Source organism: Paramormyrops kingsleyae, chromosome 16 (genome assembly GCF_048594095.1).
Source record: "Paramormyrops kingsleyae isolate MSU_618 chromosome 16, PKINGS_0.4, whole genome shotgun sequence".
Classification (NCBI taxonomy): Eukaryota; Metazoa; Chordata; class Actinopteri; order Osteoglossiformes; family Mormyridae; genus Paramormyrops; species Paramormyrops kingsleyae.
Window position 1 is genome coordinate 5,912,788 of NC_132812.1, and position 22,957 is coordinate 5,935,744.

General features: G+C 42.9%; 2 protein-coding genes across 2 annotated transcripts; both read left to right on the plus strand.

Moving 5' to 3' along the window:
• Nucleotides 1-2,465: 2,465 nt before the first annotated feature.
• Nucleotides 2,466-8,530, plus strand: LOC140578680 (serine/threonine-protein kinase pim-1-like). Its single transcript, XM_072700419.1, has 6 exons — nucleotides 2,466-4,356; nucleotides 4,793-4,887; nucleotides 5,032-5,076; nucleotides 5,163-5,541; nucleotides 6,394-6,570; nucleotides 6,662-8,530. Exons 1-6 carry the CDS (start codon nucleotides 4,257-4,259, stop codon nucleotides 6,757-6,759), a joined length of 894 nt encoding a protein of 297 aa, XP_072556520.1. The 5' UTR covers nucleotides 2,466-4,256; the 3' UTR covers nucleotides 6,760-8,530.
• Nucleotides 8,531-17,431: 8,901 nt separating this feature from the next.
• On the plus strand, nucleotides 17,432-22,761 carry LOC140578772 (serine/threonine-protein kinase pim-1-like). The gene is made up of 6 exons (XM_072700636.1): nucleotides 17,432-18,582; nucleotides 19,024-19,118; nucleotides 19,263-19,307; nucleotides 19,394-19,772; nucleotides 20,625-20,801; nucleotides 20,893-22,761. The coding sequence occupies exons 1-6, from the start codon at nucleotides 18,483-18,485 to the stop codon at nucleotides 20,988-20,990; spliced, it is 894 nt and encodes a 297-aa protein (XP_072556737.1). The 5' UTR covers nucleotides 17,432-18,482; the 3' UTR covers nucleotides 20,991-22,761.
• Nucleotides 22,762-22,957: the final 196 nt, after the last annotated feature.

Consider the following 22,957-nt stretch of genomic DNA (forward strand, 5'->3'; position numbering starts at 1 on the left):
TAGCACTGAGGTGGTTAAAATGGTACGGTCCACATTAGGGGTGTCTGAAATCGTTTTACATAAAAATTTCCTTCAAGGTGAGGTTCTCTTTTTTTTCTTTTACAACAAAAGAAAAATGTAAAGACCTCCCCCAAAACTGCTATTTTTGTCTCTTGGGGGGGGGGGGGGTCTGGGTCTTGATCGGGGGTACTGTACCCCCCAATACCCCCGTAATTGGAACCATGATTGTAATGTTGCGCTGCTTTATATGTTTAATCGTCCAGTCTGTGAAGAAGGCATCCAAGTAAGAATGGCATTTTACTCAGTACATGTCAATAAAAACTTTGATTCCTTGAAATACATGTATTTGATCTTTTTCCTGCCAGCTATCTTTTTACACAGGGCCACTATACACAAAAGTTTATTTTTTTCCACTGCTAACAGTTTGGATCAGGAGTTGGTCATTGTAAAAGAAGTACTGTGCCTGCAGGTGAAATTTGTAAAGATTTATCTACACCCTTCTGGCAGTGCTGCCATTGCAGTCAGGTCTCGCAGACTACGAGGAGTAGAATTAAGTTGTCCGGCTTGGTGGCAGCAGTTTATACTCCACCCCTGCAGCTGTGCTCCACGCCACGTCAGCGGCAGACAGACCTAAGCCCAAGTCAGACGCAACCACAGTTTCGATTGCTTAGCCTTGGTATCCCGATGTATAACTCATTAACCTCGTAGTTTTGCATGTGAATTCGGACCATGTCTGCACTGTCTGACACGCCCCCATTGGCAATTTGGAGTGTATCGCGCACGTAAACACATTTGGTTAACAAACTTAATATTTCATATTCAGTGTTTTTTTTCCTCCGCAAAAAAAATTATGTTTTATGTAATCAGTAATAAGCAATTTTCGTTACCAAAACACACTAGTAATTTAGCTGTTTAAGAAAGGAAAAGAGTCAAGAACATCACAAAAATGTCATTGCATAGACATATATTTTATTTTAAATATGACCAATAAAGTTAAGTAGCAAGCAGAATACAGGCTCGGTATACAATGAGTTTATACAGATCCTTCCAGACATCATGTGAAACGTTAGAAACCATACTTGCAAATGTTCCTAAACTTAAACTATAGTTGGTCATTGGTTTGTCAGGGCACAGCACACAGTGACAGACGTATCCAGCATTGCGGCTTATAATTCATGCACGCGAATATACACATACATGCACTGATAAACGTGTCATTACAGTTTTGCTGTTTACTTTTGTCTTTTAAAAGCATTCACTCTTTAACGCTAGTTTAACAGGAACAGATTAACCCATTTCTGCTACCCTCCGTAGTGAGGCTAGCTTGCTAGCGTATATAAAACAATGTGAAAATACCAACATTAGAAGACAAGAAACTGCATATTCGATAATACTACTTAAACAAAAAACATCTTAGTTACCTTTATGAAAATGCCGAGAGCAAACACGCAGGAAGGGAGATATCGTGTTGAAAGTGATCTCCTTCCATCTCACCAGGCCACCCGACGCCTCTTCGTTAGCTCCTCTATCAATATCTGCTGTCCATATCCTCTTTTCCAAGTGGGAAACCGAAAAAAGCTCGTGTTGTGGTCCACCTTTCTGCCATTTCTAGCATGTGATTTTGTATGACAGCCTTTCACACAGCACGAGTGTCCCATCTTACCAAAGAAAATGCCGCACGCAAACCCTCGCTCTTCAGTTGTATACACCCAAAATGGCGATTCCACCCACAATACACTGCGGCTATAGCGAGTGTGACATCAGCTGACAAAGACCGATTGGAGCAACTTTGAAATGTTCTCCTAGAATTTTTGAAACTTGACTTTTATGTAATTTGTATCTTTAAACCCTGAATTTGTTTTATCGTGAATTTGAGGGCATGGAAAAATAGCAGTGAAACTGCATTATAGAAAATTTGAAGACTGTAATTCAGAGGTAAAAAAAAAAACATGCATATTTCCAATGCATAGATATTCAATGTTAGAATTTCAGTGGCATATAAAATTCAAATTGTGATGAGACAGAGTTACTTCCATACCTTTCATGTGTCACACCGCACAACAGGAACTGGGACCTTTCAACTCGTAGCTTAAACTCCACACATAATTACACCGCCACGCCAAAACAACGGAGGATAAATAATTAAGTCGCTTTGTTAGTTAATAATTTATTAGTTATTTGGAGGACCAATCGGTCAATACGGGACACAGCCACTTTATTTATATTTTACTTTACTTACGACCTGCGACATGTTTATGATTCTTATTACATCTGGCCAGCAGATCGATCTTTCGTTTCTCACAGAATAATACATGATGTAACGTTATCCCGCTAATAAGCTCTGGAACATTTCATGGCTGGCACCGGTGTTCTGTCGATATACAGTATGCTGCCTTGTCGAAAAATGCTACCGTAGTGATAATCGATAGCCCTAACCCTAACCCCCCAAAACCCCTAAAACCCTTACCTTAACCCTAACCACTAAAACCTAACCCTAATCCCAAAACGGTGGAACTGCACATGCGCAGAAAGGCTCGATAGCACGTCTCGATAGGTAGTATTTTATGACAGAACACCTGCAATATTGGACAACAGTGTATTGGTTATTGATCTAATTTTCCGATGCAGAGATATGGAGACACGGGGGCTCCGTAGTGTTACTATACATGTGATACACACTCATAATGTAATTAACAAAGCGTTATATTTCCAACTTCATGTCTGTTGTTTTCAACTGTTGAATCAATATTAACATGCGCATAAGTATTAAGTAACAAACCGTTTTAAGACCTGTTTTATTTGTTTGTACGTTGTATATCTGTATTTTAACAAAATAGATCATATATACATACGTTTTATGAGTTTGCATAAATAGAAACGATCGTTTTCACGGCCTACAGAAAAGAGCCTTCCGTTCGCTGTTTTCCCGAAACAGCTATGCTTTCTAGGGCAGGGACGCTTTATTCGGCGTAACACCTGCAGCTGATGGCGGAGCAGCAGGACGAGCTCCAGGCTGCTGAGTGTCTTATGACTGACTGCCTCTCCACCCTGCAGCGATGTGCTTTAATGTAAAGGCAAACTGCCCGGCACCGACAGGAGGATGAGGCATGTCAACCAGTGAAGAACCAGCTGGAGCAGAAGTGTGATATCCTACTGCTCAACACCGTAGAGCAAATGCTACGCTAAGCTGAGGATGTTTTAATGAAATGTGCTGGTTAAATGAGAAAGACGGGCTGCCGTGGGAACTTCATGCTTTGCTGTAACGTTGTGAAGATGCGCTGTATACATAAAATTGAATTGAATATTATGTACAGTACTGTATTGTGTTATATCGTATTTGAATTATACACACTTCAGTAATTTTATTGGTGCGGTACTGTAATTTGAAAAGCGTTTGAAACAACTACTGTGGTTTTAAATCATCAATAAAATGAAGTAAATATATAGCGATCAACGCTGTCCTTATTTGAATGTAATAAATATACAAATGTGAATCAGATGGTAATCTGTCTAAGACATAAATAAACAGAAAAAAACCGTAATAACCATCATTCGCATATAATGATCAATTTCACCCAGAGAAACGTGATCATTACAAGCGATGTCCAGCGTATTTCCGTTCAGCGGAACAAGATTGCCTTTCGGTGATCTTTTTTCAATCATTTTTGTTAAATATTCCCACAAATTAGCCACGTACGCTGTTTATGACTGGGCCAGAAACCTTTGACTGCATTTCGTATGTGATCGGTTAAGTTGTTTCTGGGTTTTAATCATAGCCGATCAGAACCGCAATGGCGGATTCCACGTCACTCCGTGATTTCTGATCGATGTACTAGTTGGAGATACTTTGAGCTTTAGAAGGAATGAACCACCGCTTATTAGAGGACAGATAACTAACAATTATCAATTCATCCATATTCAATAGTCGTGCATGTGTTTAGACTACAGGGAAACCGGAGAACCCGGAAGAAACAGACGGGGAGAATATTCAAATTGACAACTAATTATATTACTGCTAAATAATATATTCAAATATCTTATTTATTTTTCAATTTTACGACGGGGGGAGTGAGGGGGCCTCTGGGCTGCAGCCCATGTAACCCCGTGCATGATGCCGTCCGTTGTTCTAAAATCAACAATATTTGAATGATGCTCATCCATCCATCCGTAACTGGACAGCATCTTTTGCATCTTGCTCGGTATTGAGAAGGATCTCTTTGCTCTTACGATCGATTACTTTTTGGTCTAGAGCAATAATGGACAGGAAACGCTCCCGCTCCGATTCTGATGATCAATCTCCAGCGAAAAAAAGGAGGGAGAGTTCGGAAGTCCAGAGCACCGGCGATCCCCGCAAAGGTTTGTAGCAAAAGATGATTGCCTTTTCATAGGGAATGAAAATTACACATAAGAAAGCCATGTGATTCTCTTTAATAAGGCTTACTGCAAGAACAGATGTGAACACTGTCCTGGACTTATAGATTAATTAATGCAACAATTGATTCTTTGATTGATAAAAAAAATGTCGCTGAACGTTTGAAAAGCAAACTTATACCCAAATTGGTTCAATACTGTAGCTCTTTTGATTCTGAACCCGAGCTTACTCTGACTGCAGCATCTAATAGGCAAACTAATGATAATACTGAATTAAAAGGCCATGTTCGTGATAGGCATGTGGTAAAGAAATATTAATTCATGCTATTTAAAGTTAATAGTGAAGTGTCTGCAACTGTGTTATCCTGTAGAAAATGCTGTATGGACTCTTTTTCTGAAGTGTACCTGCTTAATGTTGTAGAACATTTGGAGGACCTGTACCTCGAGGGGGAACTGCTCGGAAAGGGTGGTTTTGGAGCAGTTTTCGCCGGCATTCGCAAGGCCGATGGCTTCCCAGTAAGTCACCAAACGGTGTAGTCGTGACATGCAAAGTAATATCTCTCCAGAGATCCCTTTTATTACACCGGTTACAGGCACCTATAAGAGGCGATGCCTTCTCAATATGCACTACACTAAATTTGTGATTTTTTTTCCCTCTAGGTGGCCATCAAATATGCCAGGAAGAATTATAAGGAGCTAGAACTGGTAAGTGTTTTCAGTCATGGAGCTGGGTTTATTTGGAGGAATTTCTGCCTAAATATAATATGTATATCCTGCTCTCCCATTCATAGCCTGGAATTGATGGGCCCATCCCATTGGAGGTGGCACTGATGAAGCTTGTTAGCCAGAAGTCATCCTGTGCTAACGTGCTCCAGCTCATCGACTGGTTTGATGGACCACAGGACTATATTATGGTCCTGGAAAGGCCGGACCCATGCCAGGATCTCTTTGACTTCTGCCAAAGTGAAGGAGGGATCCTGTCAGAGGGTGTTGCCAGGCAGGTGCTGGTGCAGGTGCTCCAGGCCTTGCGTCACTGCCAGGAATCAGGTGTCTTCCATCGAGACCTGAAATCTGAGAACCTCTTGATCAACACAGACACTCTGGAGGTGAAACTCATTGACTTCGGCTGTGGTGATATCTGGACAGATTCCCACTACACAAAATATTCAGGTCAGTGAGAGAGGCTAATTAAAATCCTGTCAAACTAACCCCTGGTTCAACAGCAAGTAGCGGGTAATCCAGTGCAGTGTTTCCCCTACCATTATATTAGGGGGCATTTAATTTAATCTAATTTAATTTTCTATGTAGCGCCAGATCACAACAGAAGTCATTTAAGGTTACCTTTCCTATAGAACAGGTCTATACATTGTCCTTTTATTAAACTAAATAGCCTTATGTTATTTATCGTATATACACAACAGCTTGTCATTTTTGTCTCTACACGGTCGCACGTTTATAATTCTCCTCTGCTCTCTGTATCACGCATGGCGGAGTTCCGCCCCAATGCACGGCACAGTAACGTGCGCACACACACAGGTGAGCACACTCCGACCAGCGGACAGAGAGCGCGCCTTGGAAAATATGTTGCATCAGCCACCTGAAAAGCAGACAATAAATCAATAAATGGGCCAGACGTTTCTGACTTCCCATATCAAGAGGCTCTAGAAATGTTCTTCTAGAAGCCCAGAAGGATATACTGCATTGACAAAAGCTGCACACTTTGTGGATAATTGTCATAAAAAGAAATGTTCTGATGTTTAGTTCAGTTGTTATATCGACTGCTGTCATTAAAAGAAACGCATGAACACCATGAATCCTGTCGGTGTCCGTCTGCCCCACCCACCCCCCAAGCTGTAAACCTAGGGGAAACACTGCAGTGATTAAGTAATCTGGACTTGTGATAAAACTCCCTGCAGGGGAGTTGGATTTGTGTTCTTGAGTCCTAACCTAACTCGTTTCAGTAAAAATATCTAGGTTTATGAAAGATTTTGTGAGTTTATGAATGATTTTGCTTTGTTTCAGGGACAAAGGTCTTCGCTCCCCCAGAGTGGTTCCTGAAGGGGCAATACCTAGCTGGCCCCGCCACAGTCTGGTCTGTGGGGGTCACACTATTTATATTAGTGTGTGGTTACTTGCCCTTCCCCAACAAGAGGGCAATCATCTCAGGCTGCCTGGAATTCCCCCCATGGGTCTCTCCTGGTGAGCAGCTTATTTTTCATCCCGTGACTTGACTCTCCTGATAGGAAGTGTTCTTTTCTGACTAACTATGTGCCAAATTATTCTCCGACAGGCTGCTGCAGTCTGATCCGCCGGTGCCTGAGGCGCAAGGTTGCGAATCGGCGGACTTTGGAGCAGATTCAGCGCCATCCTTGGCTGCAGCGGAAGTGACACCATAAGTTTTAGTTTAGTGACTACTGGAGCTTTGTCAGTCCCTGCTGTAGGTAGTTGTAGCATATAGTTCTGTTTTTATTTTAGTTTGTTTTTTTAGTTTTTTGTGTTTGGTGTATCGGACGCGGGTAGACCGCATTTTGCGGTTGAGCTGCATGTGGGTGCACTGAAGACTAGGTTAGAATGTAGAGAGTTAGGCAGTAAAAAAAGCAGGGAAGCTCCAGTTTTCACTTGTCCAGCTCTATTTTGGGTTGAGCGTCCTCTGTGGACTTAAGGATAAGGCTACAACAGGGGGATAGTTTAGTGTCAAGTTCCAACAGAGGACCACATCAAAGCAGCAGAAGAAAAGGAAAAGCAAACAGCTAAGTCCTTCAACCATTTTCTCGTTGTCCTGATAAATAATTTTTGATATTAATATGTTAGTGATGGTTTACTTGCTGTAATACTACAGATGCATGTAGAGGACCAATGCAAGGCAGCAAAAGAAAAAAAGCTAAGTCCTTTTCCTACTTTTCACACTTTCCCTTTGTCCTGATGATCCACTCATTTTCAATGCTAGAAATTAATGATATCTGTCTTTTCTGTCCTATCCAAGGTCCAACAGAGGACCACATCAAAGCAGCAGAAGAGAAAGAAAAGCACAAAGCTAAGTCCTTCAACCATTTTCTCGTTGTCCTGATAAATAATTTTTGATATTGTTAGTGATGGTTTACTTGCTGTAATACTGACTTTTTTGTTTCATTCCAATCCAGGCTGCAACAGATGCATGTAGAGGACCAATGCAAGGCAGCAAAAGAAAAAAAGATAAAAGCTAAGTCCTTTTCCTACTTTTCACACTTTCCCTTTGTCCTGATGATCCACTCATTTTCAATGCTAGAAATTAATGATATCTGTCTTTTCTGTCCTATCCAAGGTCCAACAGAGGCAACCCCGCCTCCTCCTACAGGTTCCGGGCGGCGTAAAAAGAAGAGACGCCGGGGAAAAGGGGAGGAAGCCGCCCCGACGCTCTTCCTGGGGGCGTGCTACCTCGCCGCAGCGCCTCTTCCAGCGGAGGTTCAAGAGGAGCCCCTCCTGGTTCAGCCAAGGAGCACCCTGCTGGCCGCGTGATGGCGGCGCCCGCCGAGGCGCCCCCTGCTGGCCACATGCCCAAGGCACCCGCAGAGGCGCCCCCTGCTGGCCGCACGCCCGCGGCCCTGCCTGAGGCCGCTCTGCCCGCGGCCCTGCTTGAGGCCGCCTCTCTGCACGTCCAGCCCGGCTCTTCTGTCCTGCCCGCGGCTTCGGCTGCTCCGCCCGCAGCTCCAGCCACGTCTGCTACCCTGGCTCCGTCTCTACCTGACCCTGTCCCTACTCCAGTCTCCCCAGCACCGGTTATGGTCCCCGAGGAGGTCCCGGACTATGCGACTGACACTCCTTCCTCCGGAGAGGAGGATGAACTCGAGTGGGACCCCTCAGGGACCTCTCTAATGACTCTGGGTCCCTCGCCATGGCATGGGAAACCCCACCTATCTGTGTCCAAGAAGGGGAGGGGACATAGACGTCGGGCCGGGGTCCTGCCCGCCCTGCCCCCTGGCTCGCCCTCGTGCGCCTTGGCTGGGGCTCCGGGGCTGCCTCGGTGCCGGTTCTCGGTCGGGTCCTCGGCTAAGTGTCGGCCGCCTCCGGACCCCCCTGCTCCGCCTGGGCGTCGGACGGCGCCTTCCCCTGTCATTGTCGATACTGTGTGAGTGTACCTGTCCTGTCGATTGTCTTTAATAAACCCCATTCTTCAGTTCAACCTGACTGCTCTCGCCTCTCTCACCTGCTCGTCACTCGCCGAACATGACAGTTGCCTGTTATTTTCTGCTTGTTTTCTGTATTTAGTCCGCGTTCAAGTCTGTTTCCCCAGATCAGTCATTGATGTTTTGTGCCGTGTTTCCTCGTCTGCCTTGAATAAACCCCGTCTGCCCGTAATTACGGCTCGACTGCTCTGTCTGCCCGCTCGTCTGCACTGCGGACGTAACACTTATATGACTCATGTAGGTTCTTCCAGAGACACATCATTTGTTACTTTATGAATCAGGTTGTCATCATCATTGTCATCAACCACAATAGGTGCACACAGATATCTATATATTTGTGTGTGACCATGAACCTGTAACAACTGGTCTTGCCTGGTTGACATCCTGAGGTACTTGGACTAATAACCTCTGTGTCCAAAGGTACAACCTTAATATTAAAAAAACTAAAATCTAATTAAGAGTTAGCTTTTCAACAATCAACGCACTATTATTCAGTCAGATTTCATGAAGGGAAAGCATGATGATTAGCTGTGGATGCTAGATAGAAGGAAATTAAGTTTACTGATAGGCTTCATCTGTCACATTTCTGCGTTAACTGAGGTGAATGAAACTGCAAATTAAATACAATTGTTTTATGTTTACCTGTTTCAACAATATGCAGGTAGTGAGTATATGTCAGGATTAAATTTGTGGACATGAAGGAATAAGAATATGATATACTCAGCTACAGACAGGTGATCTCAGTTATGTGTTCAACTGGGTTGAGATCTGGTCACTTAAAGGATACTACACACAGGAATCGCTACAAAACAAGGTGTTGACATGCTGTCACTGGCCAAAATAATGCAAGATTATAGTTAGATAGTTTGGATGCTTTACTGCAATTATGCTTATTTTGACTTTGAGCATAACAAATTCAAACCATGGCACTAACATGGATATACTGGCATTAGTGCCTTGGTCGCATTATCGTTGTGTATGTAAAGTTACAGTAGATATTGTTTACTGTCACATCTAAAGCCACAAGAGAATAAAAAGAACACAAAGTGTGTTGCTGTCTCAGTACATGTAACTGTATCTGGCAGTAATCTATGACAGTATAAAATCTAACAAACCCATATGTGTAAAAGGCTGCCTGCAGGAGGACTTTAATTATACCGGGTTTTTTTAAAGAACTGCTCCCCGGATGGTTATGTGTTTAGTTTCAGCAATTGGCGAGTTATAGGAGCAGCCATTTTTTCCCACCGTTTCAGTGTGATGAGTCAGATCTTCACCGTTAATCCTTGCAGGGATAGTAAATGAAAAGTGAGTATTAATGATGCTGTTCGATGTAAACGGAAACTGAAATGCGGCAAAGCTGGTAATACTGACCTGTACTGGGGTTGCAGCGCCATAAATTAGTTTAAATACTATTACGTTTAGTTTAGTCTTAGAGCCAGTGTTGACTGTCTAAAGGCTATAAATTTATTGCTGTTCTGTTCAGTAATTACTGGCTGTTAGCCCATTGTGCTTTGCTTCGCTAATTCAGTTTCCTCATTTGGGCATTAGATGGCACCGAAGTAGCATAAGAGCTATGGGAAACAGCTAATCTCGCAAATCTTTAATTTATGGTGAGTTTACCTATGTTGTATGAGACATTGATATTGCTGTATTCATTTACCATTTTTGGATTTATTTGTCACACTACATACTTATGTAGATTATTGAATAATTAGGAGCACATTTTCTGGTATTTCAGAACTATCTGTACATCAGTCCCTAAGTGCCTTTATGAGGATATAAAAGCCATCAAAATTGCCTTCCTGAAGTCTGTCTCTTCAATTCAGTGTTCTAACTGACACTCAGGAGTGTTTCTGCCATATCCCAGAACGTCTCACCCTAGTAAGTCTCCGTGACACCATATGTAATGGCTTATTACCTGTTGTTCATCACTAACCAGTGATGGTCCACCAAGAGAATTCCTGTTAGGACAGAAATCATTTACACAAAGTTTATACACAGACATAATATACATACATACCCACAATGATATAAAAGTCAGCTTACACTGTTTCTGGCACTTTCGGTACAGGACTGCTTTGATGCTCAGGTTCAAATGGCTGTAGTGAAATAAAGCGAAAACCTGTTAAAATGTATATATGTAATACAAATGTTATTAGCTTGTATGTGTAGCTTGATGAATGGGTTGAAATGGAATGAAATTTGTTAACATATTAGTGTTAAATATTACTGGGGCCCAAAACAAAGACATGCTGTCGTGTGCACTATCATTGTTTATTCGGTTTTTATTTATGTAAGTTTACACATTTTAGTTTTCTCTCAGAAACAAGAAGATTCTGCTATCTCTAGATAAATGCTGTTGGCTGCTCTAAAACTTTATTTTTCATTCATTAAAGTGTTTTTGATTCTCCGTGGACATTGTTTGGTTGATACACTTTACACATAACCAAAGTGTTGTAAATTGCACTCACCAGTGTATCAGCTACATCAAACTCTGTGGGTTTTTTGATCACGATCTCAGTGTCAGAGTCAGAAATGTCTGACACTTCTCCAACTGCAAAACACACTACAATTGAAATTAGTATAGTATTACTATAGTCAGACAGAGCTGAACTTTTTAAACAATGCTAAATCTAGGAGAAAGCGAAGAAGGGAAAGCCTCTCTGACACACTGTGATGGTAATAGTTGATTTTTGGCTCAAGGTGGGACTTCATGGGAAAAAGGTCGACTGAAAAGTATTAGGAAAAGTAGATTTTTATGTAGCAACAGCTCCAAAATGGCTTGGAATGAGTTTCAACATGAATCCCAGCTGGTGCAACACCAACATACCTGCACAGCAAATTAAAATGGCTTAGTACTTTTCACTTTACAGACTAGATCATCTTTCTCAGAGAGTTGGAACAACTAGGTACAGAAGTTACTGGCTATGGTAAATCCTGATTATTTACCCTCTTCAAAATCCTGGCATGGATAATGGATAATGATGCAGCTGTAGATCTAGACTCTACATCTTCCTTGGGCTAAACGATAAGGTTTCAAGGGACAATTAATAAGACATTCCACTTCTAAGACGTTCAATTACATCGACATTTCTGAGTAAACTCATAATCTATGTGCTATATCTACTGCATCGTGGGCTACAGTATAAGACTATGATAGCCAAAATGAATACTAAAATAACGAATATTGAATATATAATCGATAATTATATTCGTTTTATTATTTTTCATAATAGCAAATTAAATATTAATTTAAAAGCATTTTATTCAGAGCAACAGTGTTTTTTTGGATTGCGGGTAAGCTTCATGTTCAGCCATGGTTTTGGCATGGAGCTGGGTAATCTCAACATAAAAGATCACGTGATTTGGGTGACCAGATAATCCATGTCAGGGAGGACACTCTGGGCTAGGACAGGAATTGTAACTTACCATTTCAATGAAAAGGACCTGGATTTGACTTGAGCACTGAGTTCTTGCTGTGTGCTGATTGGTCAGTCTCCTACAGTACAATCATGCATGTGTCACTAAGGCTAATGTGAAACAGCTGGATGCGTCTTTCAGTCAAGGAAACAAACCAGTCAAAGCACAAGAAGAGCTGAACTATTTAGCCAAGCACAGGAGCCTTTCCGTTTGAAAGTACAGTAGTTTGTAAAACCCGAAGTAGCTCAAAGTGTCCTCCCTGACATGGATTATCTGGTCATCCTACACGTGATCATATTACGGTAATGTAGTTCAGTGCATTCCTTAGCCGTCAAACCGTCAGAAATATTCTTGCCATTATGTTTGTTACACAGTTTCTATTACACTATCCATCCATTTTCTGAAACCACTTGTTCTATTCAGAGTCGCGGGGGGGTCCGGATCCTATACCGGACGCTACGGGGGCAAAGCAGCGAACACCACAGCATGGGGCGCCAACCCATTGCAATTAGTATATTATATGACTATAAACTTCTATAATATGACTTCTACTATCTATTATATATGGCAAATGTACCTGATCCACCCCCCACCATGTCAGACACTTTCTTACACGTATAATATGGCTGCGTCCGACTTCATGCAGCCGCTTACAGCGCTGGCTTAAAGCAATGCACTCCGGTCCTGACGTTCGTATCCCAGGCAGTTCCGAGGCGGTATCTGCTATTTCTCCTGAATATCATGTAAAGCAGTGAGAACTGATTTTCAGTTAATTTACCTGGTAAAATAAAGTTTAAGTAAATTATATAAATGCTGTAATAGTACACGTAAGATAGTGGTTTATTTATTGTTAGTTATTGTAATCAGAGTGCGAATTACCCCTCCATAAAACAGTCCCCCCAGCTCCAACAGCCTTCAGAAATAAATATTTGCCTATTAGGCTAATATCTGTCTTGATGATACAGTAGATCTTAAAGTACAGCCTAATTTCTAACTCACCTCTTGGTCCTGCGCGCTGCCCTCATCCTGCCATCTTCCTGCTGCCTGCTGACTGTCCTGTACACTGTCCTCATCCTGCCATCTTCCTGCTGCCTGCTCACTGTCCTCATCCTGCCATCTTCCTGCTGCCTGCTCACTGTCCTGCACACTGTCCTCATCCTGCCATCTTCCTGCTACCTGCTCACTGTCCTGCACACTGTCCTCATCCTGCCATCTCCCTGCTGCCTGCTCACTGTCCTGCACACTGTCCTCATCCTGCCATCTTCCTGCTGCCTGCTCACTGTCCTGCACACTGTCCTCATCCTGCCATCTTCCTGCTACCTGCTCACTGTCCTGCACACTGTCCTCATCCTGCCATCTCCCTGCTGCCTGCTCACTGTCCTGCACACTGTCCTCATCCTGCCATCTTCCTGCTGCCTGCTCACTGTCCTGCACACTGTCCTCATCCTGCCATCTTCCTGCTGCCTGCTCACTGTCCTGCACACTGTCCTCATCCTGCCATCTCCCTGCTGCCTGCTCCTGTGCCTCTCCTGCCTTCTGCTGACCACCATTTTCCTTCATACACATTAACAGTTTGCAAAACTGCACCTATACTTTTGGTGTGATGTTCTGTAGCTCAACACTAATATTTCCTACTTACTCTTCTTTTACCACCAAAAAAGTGTCTGATGTCTCCATCTTTCCTTTTCCTCAAAATGTGTCTGTGAATAAAATCTAATCTATGTTTAACAAAACAGTATCTGGCTTACCAGATGAAGCTTCTAAAAATGTCCATAAATATGAAATTGTGGAATGCAGAATCAATACCAGGAAAATTCTAATAATAGGGCTTATTATTTGCTAGTTTTTTTTTTACGTTGACCTTATAGGTTTCACTTATAGTAATGTTTTTTCAGAGCATAACGTTAGACCTTCTTATGCATTAGCATTAGCCTAATAACAAACTACACAGGCTAAATGGCGAATTAATTTCAGAAAGGCACAATTTATTCATGATAAAATGAGAATGAAAACATAGGCAGTTCATCTCCTTGGAAAATGACCGATTTTACCTCACCAAATAAGCCTGGTTTAAATAGAGAACTTAGCTGATCTTACTAGTTAACGTAACTAACGTTGACTGTACCGGTCTCAGAAGGATAATGGCAAGTAATTCAACTTATAAAGACGTCAGCTTGCATTAGTTAGATGCAGCACTTAAACGAATAAATGAAGGTTGTAAAATAACACGTACAGTTTCAACAGGCTAGACTTGTGCTGGCTACTTACATTTACCAATGCACGACAAACAGTACCATGACAGACGAACACAAGGAACAGGTCACTCACTGAGAATGAATGACGCAACCGACAGGCTAAGCTGCTTCTAGCACCGAGGTGGTTAAAATAGTACGGTCCACATTAGGGGTGTCTGAAATCGTTTTACATAAAAATTTCCTACAAGGTGAGGTTCTCTTTTTTTCTTTTACAACAAAAGAAAAATGTAAAGACCTCCCCCCAAACTGCTATTTTTGTCTCTTGGGGGGGGGGGTCTGGGTCTTGATCTGGGGTACTGTACCCCCCAATACCCCCCGTAATTCGAACCATGATTGGTAATGTTGCGCTGCTTTATATGTTTAATCGTCCAGCCTGTGAAGAAGGCATTCAAGTAAGAATGGCATTGTACTCAGTACATGACAATAAAAACTTTGATTCCTTGAAATACATGTATTTGATCTTTTTCCTGACAGCTATCTTTTTACACAGGGCCACTATTATGACTATACACAAAAGTTTATGTTTTTCCACTGCTAACAGTTTGGATCAGGAGTTGGTCATTGTAAAAGAAGTACTGTGCCTGCAGGTGATATTTGTAAAGATTTATCTACACCCTTCTGGCAGTGCTGCCATTGCAGTCAGGTCTCGCAGACTACGAGGAGTAGAATTAAGTTGTCTGGCTTGGTGGCAGCAGTTTATACTCCACCCCTGCAGCTGTGCTCCACGCCACGTCAGCGGCAGACAGACCTAAGCCCAAGTCGGACACAACCACAGTTTCGATTGCTGAGCCTTGGTATCCCGATGTATAACTCATTAACCTCGTAGTTTTGCATGTGAATTCGGACCATGTCTGCACTGTCTGACACGCCCCCATTGGCAATTTGGAGTGTATCGCGCACGTAAACACATTTGGTTAACAAACTTAATATTTCATATTCAGTGTTTTTTTTCCTCCGCAAAAAAAATTATGTTTTATGTAATCAGTAATAAGCAATTTTCGTTACCAAAACACACTAGTAATTTAGCTGTTTAAGAAAGGAAAAGAGTCAAGAACATCACAAAAATGTCATTGCATAGACATATATTTTATTTTAAATATGACCAATAAAGTTAAGTAGCAAGCAGAATACAGGCTCGGTATACAATGAGTTTATACAGATCCTTCCAGACATCATGTGAAACGTTAGAAACCATACTTGCAAATGTTCCTAAACTTAAACTATAGTTGGTCATTGGTTTGTCAGGGCACAGCACACAGTGACAGACGTATCCAGCATTGCGGCTTATAATCCATGCACGCGAATATACACATACATGCACTGATAAACGTGTCATTACAGTTTTGCTGTTTACTTTTGTCTTTTAAAAGCATTCACTCTTTAACGCTAGTTTAACAGGAACAGATTAACCCATTTCTGCTACCCTCCGTAGTGAGGCTAGCTTGCTAGCGTATATAAAACAATGTGAAAATACCAACATTAGAAGACAAGAAACTGCATATTCGATAATACTACTTAAACAAAAAACATCTTAGTTACCTTTATGAAAATCTGCTGTCCATATCCTCTTTTCCAAGTGGGAAACCGAAAAAAAGCTCATGTTGTGGTCCACCTTTCTGCCATTTCTAGCATGTGATTTAGTATGGCAGCCTTTCACACAGCACGAGTGTCCCATCTTACCAAAGAAAATGCCGCACGCAAACCCTCGCTCTTCAGTTGTATACACCCAAAATGGCGATTCCACCCACAATACACTGCGGCTATAGCGAGTGTGACATCAGCTGACAAAGACCGATTGGAGCAACTTTGAAATGTTCTCCTAGAATTTTTGAAACTTGACTTTTATGTAATTTGTATCTTTAAACCCTGAATTTGTTTTATCGTGAATTTGAGGGCATGGAAAAATAGCAGTGAAACTGCATTATAGAAAATTTGAAGACTGTAATTCAGAGGTAAAAAAAAAACATGCATATTTCCAATGCATAGATATTCAATGTTAGAATTTCAGTGGCATATAAAATTCAAATTGTGATGAGACAGAGTTACTTCCATACCTTTCATGTGTCACACCGCACAACAGGAACTGGGACCTTTCAACTCGTAGCTTAAACTCCACACATAATTACACCGCCACGCCAAAACAACGGAGGATAAATAATTAAGTCGCTTTGTTAGTTAATAATTTATTAGTTATTTGGAGGACCAATCGGTCAATACGGGACACAGCCACTTTATTTATATTTTACTTTACTTACGACCTGCGACATGTTTATGATTCTTATTACATCTGGCCAGCAGATCGATCTTTCGTTTCTCACAGAATAATACATGATGTAACGTTATCCCGCTAATAAGCTCTGGAACATTTCATGGCTGGCACCGGTGTTCTGTCGATATACAGTATGCTGCCTTGTCGAAAAATGCTACCGTAGTGATAATCGATAGCCCTAACCCTAACCCCCCAAAACCCCTAAAACCCTTACCTTAACCCTAACCACTAAAACCTAACCCTAATCCCAAAACGGTGGAACTGCACATGCGCAGAAAGGCTCGATAGCACGTCTCGATAGGTAGTATTTTATGACAGAACACCTGCAATATTGGACAACAGTGTATTGGTTATTGATCTAATTTTCCGATGCAGAGATATGGAGACACGGGGGCTCCGTAGTGTTACTATACATGTGATACACACTCATAATGTAATTAACAAAGCGTTATATTTCCAACTTCATGTCTGTTGTTTTCAACTGTTGAATCAATATTAACATGCGCATAAGTATTAAGTAACAAACCGTTTTAAGACCTGTTTTATTTGTTTGTACGTTGTATATCTGTATTTTAACAAAATAGATCATATATACATACGTTTTATGAGTTTGCATAAATACAAAACGATCGTTTTCACGGCCTACAGAAAAGAGCCTTCCGTTCGCTGTTTTCCCGAAACAGCTATGCTTTCTAGGGCAGGGACGCTTTATTCGGCGTAACACCTGCAGCTGATGGCGGAGCAGCAGGACGAGCTCCAGGCTGCTGAGTGTCTTATGACTGACTGCCTCTCCACCCTGCAGCGATGTGCTTTAATGTAAAGGCAAACTGCCCGGCACCGACAGGAGGATGAGTCATGTCAACCAGTGAAGAACCAGCTGGAGCAGAAGTGTGATATCCTACTGCTCAACACCGTAGAGCAAATGCTACGCTAAGCTGAGGATGTTTTAATGAAATGTGCTGGTTAAATGAGAAAGACGGGCTGCCGTGGGAACTTCATGCTTTGCTGTAACGTTGTGAAGATGCGCTGTATACATAAAATTGAATTGAATATTATGTACAGTACTGTATTGTGTTATATCGTATTTGAATTATACACACTTCAGTAATTTTATTGGTGCGGTACTGTAATTTGAAAAGCGTTTGAAACAACTACTGTGGTTTTAAATCATCAATAAAATGAAGTAAATATATAGCGATCAACGCTGTCCTTATTTGAATGTAATAAATATACAAATGTGAATCAGATGGTAATCTGTCTAAGACATAAATAAACAGAAAAAAACCGTAATAACCATCATTCGCATATAATGATCAATTTCACCCAGAGAAACGTGATCATTACAAGCGATGTCCAGCGTATTTCCGTTCAGCGGAACAAGATTGCCTTTCGGTGATCTTTTTTCAATCATTTTTGTTAAATATTCCCACAAATTAGCCACGTACGCTGTTTATGACTGGGCCAGAAACCTTTGACTGCATTTCGTATGTGATCGGTTAAGTTGTTTCTGGGTTTTAATCATAGCCGATCAGAACCGCAATGGCGGATTCCATGTCACTCCGTGATTTCTGATCGATGTACTAGTTGGAGATACTTTGAGCTTTAGAAGGAATGAACCACCGCTTATTAGAGGACAGATAACTAACAATTATCAATTCATCCATATTCAATAGTCGTGCATGTGTTTAGACTACAGGGAAACCGGAGAACCCGGAAGAAACAGACGGGGAGAATATTCAAATTGACAACTAATTATATTACTGCTAAATAATATATTCAAATATCTTATTTATTTTTCAATTTTACGACGGGGGGAGTGAGGGGGCCTCTGGGCTGCAGCCCATGTAACCCCGTGCATGATGCCGTCCGTTGTTCTAAAATCAACAATATTTGAATGATGCTCATCCATCCATCCGTAACTGGACAGCATCTTTTGCATCTTGCTCGGTATTGAGAAGGATCTCTTTGCTCTTACGATCGATTACTTTTTGGTCTAGAGCAATAATGGACAGGAAACGCTCCCGCTCCGATTCTGATGATCAATCTCCAGCGAAAAAAAGGAGGGAGAGTTCGGAAGTCCAGAGCACCGGCGATCCCCGCAAAGGTTTGTAGCAAAAGATGATTGCCTTTTCATAGGGAATGAAAATTACACATAAGAAAGCCATGTGATTCTCTTTAATAAGGCTTACTGCAAGAACAGATGTGAACACTGTCCTGGACTTATAGATTAAACAAATTAATGCAACAATTGATTCTTTGATTGATAAAAAAAATGTCGCTGAACGTTTGAAAAGCAAACTTATACCCAAATTGGTTCAATACTGTAGCTCTTTTGATTCTGAACCCGAGCTTACTCTGACTGCAGCATCTAATAGGCAAACTAATGATAATACTGAATTAAAAGGCCATGTTCGTGATAGGCATGTGGTAAAGAAATATTAATTCATGCTATTTAAAGTTAATAGTGAAGTGTCTGCAACTGTGTTATCCTGTAGAAAATGCTGTATGGACTCTTTTTCTGAAGTGTACCTGCTTAATGTTGTAGAACATTTGGAGGACCTGTACCTCGAGGGGGAACTGCTCGGAAAGGGTGGTTTTGGAGCAGTTTTCGCCGGCATTCGCAAGGCCGATGGCTTCCCAGTAAGTCACCAAACGGTGTAGCCGTGACATGCAAAGTAATATCTCTCCAGAGATCCCTTTTATTACACCGGTTACAGGCACCTATAAGAGGCGATGCCTTCTCAATATGCACTACACTAAATTTGCGATTTTTTTTCCCTCTAGGTGGCCATCAAATATGCCAGGAAGAATTATAAGGAGCTAGAACTGGTAAGTGTTTTCAGTCATGGAGCTGGGTTTATTTGGAGGAATTTCTGCCTAAATATAATATGTATATCCTGCTCTCCCATTCATAGCCTGGAATTGATGGGCCCATCCCATTGGAGGTGGCACTGATGAAGCTTGTTAGCCAGAAGTCATCCTGTGCTAACGTGCTCCAGCTCATCGACTGGTTTGATGGACCACAGGACTATATTATGGTCCTGGAAAGGCCGGACCCATGCCAGGATCTCTTTGACTTCTGCCAAAGTGAAGGAGGGATCCTGTCAGAGGGTGTTGCCAGGCAGGTGCTGGTGCAGGTGCTCCAGGCCTTGCATCACTGCCAGGAATCAGGTGTCTTCCATCGAGACCTGAAATCTGAGAACCTCTTGATCAACACAGACACTCTGGAGGTGAAACTCATTGACTTCGGCTGTGGTGATATCTGGACAGATTCCCACTACACAAAATATTCAGGTCAGTGAGAGAGGCTAATTAAAATCCTGTCAAACTAACCCCTGGTTCAACAGCAAGTAGCGGGTAATCCAGTGCAGTGTTTCCTCTACCATTATATTAGGGGGCATTTAATTTAATCTAATTTAATTTTCTATGTAGCGCCAGATCACAACAGAAGTCATTTAAGGTTACCTTTCCTATAGAACAGGTCTATACATTGTCCTTTTATTAAACTAAATAGCCTTATGTTATTTATCGTATATACACAACAGCTTGTCATTTTTGTCTCTACACGGTCGCACGTTTATAATTCTCCTCTGCTCTCTGTATCACGCATGGCGGAGTTCCGCCCCAATGCACGGCACAGTAACGTGCGCACACACACAGGTGAGCACACTCCGACCAGCGGACAGAGAGCGCGCCTTGGAAAATATGTTGCATCAGCCACCTGAAAAGCAGACAATAAATCAATAAATGGGCCAGACGTTTCTGACTTCCCATATCAAGAGGCTCTAGAAATGTTCTTCTAGAAGCCCAGAAGGATATACTGCATTGACAAAAGCTGCACACTTTGTGGATAATTGTCATAAAAAGAAATGTTCTGATGTTTAGTTCAGTTGTTATATCGACTGCTGTCATTAAAAGAAACGCATGAACACCATGAATCCTGTCGGTGTCCGTCTGCCCCACCCACCCCCCAAGCTGTAAACCTAGGGGAAACACTGCAGTGATTAAGTAATCTGGACTTGTGATAAAACTCCCTGCAGGGGAGTTGGATTTGTGTTCTTGAGTCCTAACCTAACTCGTTTCAGTAAAAATATCTAGGTTTATGAAAGATTTTGTGAGTTTATGAATGATTTTGCTTTGTTTCAGGGACAAAGGTCTTCGCTCCCCCAGAGTGGTTCCTGAAGGGGCAATACCTAGCTGGCCCCGCCACAGTCTGGTCTGTGGGGGTCACACTATTTATATTAGTGTGTGGTTACTTGCCCTTCCCCAACAAGAGGGCAATCATCTCAGGCTGCCTGGAATTCCCCCCATGGGTCTCTCCTGGTGAGCAGCTTATTTTTCATCCCGTGACTTGACTCTCCTGATAGGAAGTGTTCTTTTCTGACTAACTATGTGCCAAATTATTCTCCGACAGGCTGCTGCAGTCTGATCCGCCGGTGCCTGAGGCGCAAGGTTGCGAATCGGCGGACTTTGGAGCAGATTCAGCGCCATCCTTGGCTGCAGCGGAAGTGACACCATAAGTTTTAGTTTAGTGACTACTGGAGCTTTGTCAGTCCCTGCTGTAGGTAGTTGTAGCATATAGTTCTGTTTTTATTTTAGTTTGTTTTTTTAGTTTTTTGTGTTTGGTGTATCGGACGCGGGTAGACCGCATTTTGCGGTTGAGCTGCATGTGGGTGCACTGAAGACTAGGTTAGAATGTAGAGAGTTAGGCAGTAAAAAAAGCAGGGAAGCTCCAGTTTTCACTTGTCCAGCTCTATTTTGGGTTGAGCGTCCTCTGTGGACTTAAGGATAAGGCTACAACAGGGGGATAGTTTAGTGTCAAGTTCCAACAGAGGACCACATCAAAGCAGCAGAAGAAAAGGAAAAGCAAACAGCTAAGTCCTTCAACCATTTTCTCGTTGTCCTGATAAATAATTTTTGATATTAATATGTTAGTGATGGTTTACTTGCTGTAATACTACAGATGCATGTAGAGGACCAATGCAAGGCAGCAAAAGAAAAAAAGCTAAGTCCTTTTCCTACTTTTCACACTTTCCCTTTGTCCTGATGATCCACTAATTTTCAATGCTAGAAATTAATGATATCTGTCTTTTCTGTCCTATCCAAGGTCCAACAGAGGACCACATCAAAGCAGCAGAAGAGAAAGAAAAGCACAAAGCTAAGTCCTTCAACCATTTTCCCGTTGTCCTGATAAATAATTTTTGATATTGTTAGTGATGGTTTACTTGCTGTAATACTGACTTTTTTGTTTCATTCCAATCCAGGCTGCAACAGATGCATGTAGAGGACCAATGCAAGGCAGCAAAAGAAAAAAAGATAAAAGCTAAGTCCTTTTCCTACTTTTCACACTTTCCCTTTGTCCTGATGATCCACTCATTTTCAATGCTAGAAATTAATGATATCTGTCTTTTCTGTCCTATCCAAGGTCCAACAGAGGCAACCCCGCCTCCTCCTACAGGTTCCGGGCGGCGTAAAAAGAAGAGACGCCGGGGAAAAGGGGAGGAAGCCGCCCCGACGCTCTTCCTGGGGGCGTGCTACCTCGCCGCAGCGCCTCTTCCAGCGGAGGTTCAAGAGGAGCCCCTCCTGGTTCAGCCAAGGAGCACCCTGCTGGCCGCGTGATGGCGGCGCCCGCCGAGGCGCCCCCTGCTGGCCACATGCCCAAGGCACCCGCAGAGGCGCCCCCTGCTGGCCGCACGCCCGCGGCCCTGCCTGAGGCCGCTCTGCCCGCGGCCCTGCTTGAGGCCGCCTCTCTGCACGTCCAGCCCGGCTCTTCTGTCCTGCCCGCGGCTTCGGCTGCTCCGCCCGCAGCTCCAGCCACGTCTGCTACCCTGGCTCCGTCTCTACCTGACCCTGTCCCTACTCCAGTCTCCCCAGCACCGGTTATGGTCCCCGAGGAGGTCCCGGACTATGCGACTGACACTCCTTCCTCCGGAGAGGAGGATGAACTCGAGTGGGACCCCTCAGGGACCTCTCTAATGACTCTGGGTCCCTCGCCATGGCATGGGAAACCCCACCTATCTGTGTCCAAGAAGGGGAGGGGACATAGACGTCGGGCCGGGGTCCTGCCCGCCCTGCCCCCTGGCTCGCCCTCGTGCGCCTTGGCTGGGGCTCCGGGGCTGCCTCGGTGCCGGTTCTCGGTCGGGTCCTCGGCTAAGTGTCGGCCGCCTCCGGGCCCCCCTGCTCCGCCTGGGCGTCGGACGGCGCCTTCCCCTGTCATTGTCGATACTGTGTGAGTGTACCTGTCCTGTCGATTGTCTTTAATAAACCCCATTCTTCAGTTCAACCTGACTGCTCTCGCCTCTCTCACCTGCTCGTCACTCGCCGATCATGACAGTTGCCTGTTATTTTCTGCTTGTTTTCTGTATTTAGTCCGCGTTCAAGTCTGTTTCCCCAGATCAGTCATTGATGTTTTGTGCCGTGTTTCCTCGTCTGCCTTGAATAAACCCCGTCTGCCCGTAATTACGGCTCGACTGCTCTGT

What these genes read in the sequence shown, in the direction of transcription:
- LOC140578680 (XM_072700419.1), top strand. Translation starts at nt 4,257, where the DNA reads ATGGACAGGAAACGCTCCCGCTCCGATTCTGATGATCAATCTCCAGCG. An exon ending in GCAAGGCCGATGGCTTCCCA is followed by an intron (nt 4,888 to 5,031) that starts GTAAGTCACCAA and finishes TTTTCCCTCTAG; the next exon opens with GTGGCCATCAAATATGCCAG. An exon ending in CCACTACACAAAATATTCAG is followed by an intron (nt 5,542 to 6,393) that starts GTCAGTGAGAGA and finishes GCTTTGTTTCAG; the next exon opens with GGACAAAGGTCTTCGCTCCC.
- LOC140578772 (XM_072700636.1), top strand. Translation starts at nt 18,483, where the DNA reads ATGGACAGGAAACGCTCCCGCTCCGATTCTGATGATCAATCTCCAGCG. An exon ending in CACCGGCGATCCCCGCAAAG is followed by an intron (nt 18,583 to 19,023) that starts GTTTGTAGCAAA and finishes TTAATGTTGTAG; the next exon opens with AACATTTGGAGGACCTGTAC. An exon ending in GCAAGGCCGATGGCTTCCCA is followed by an intron (nt 19,119 to 19,262) that starts GTAAGTCACCAA and finishes TTTTCCCTCTAG; the next exon opens with GTGGCCATCAAATATGCCAG.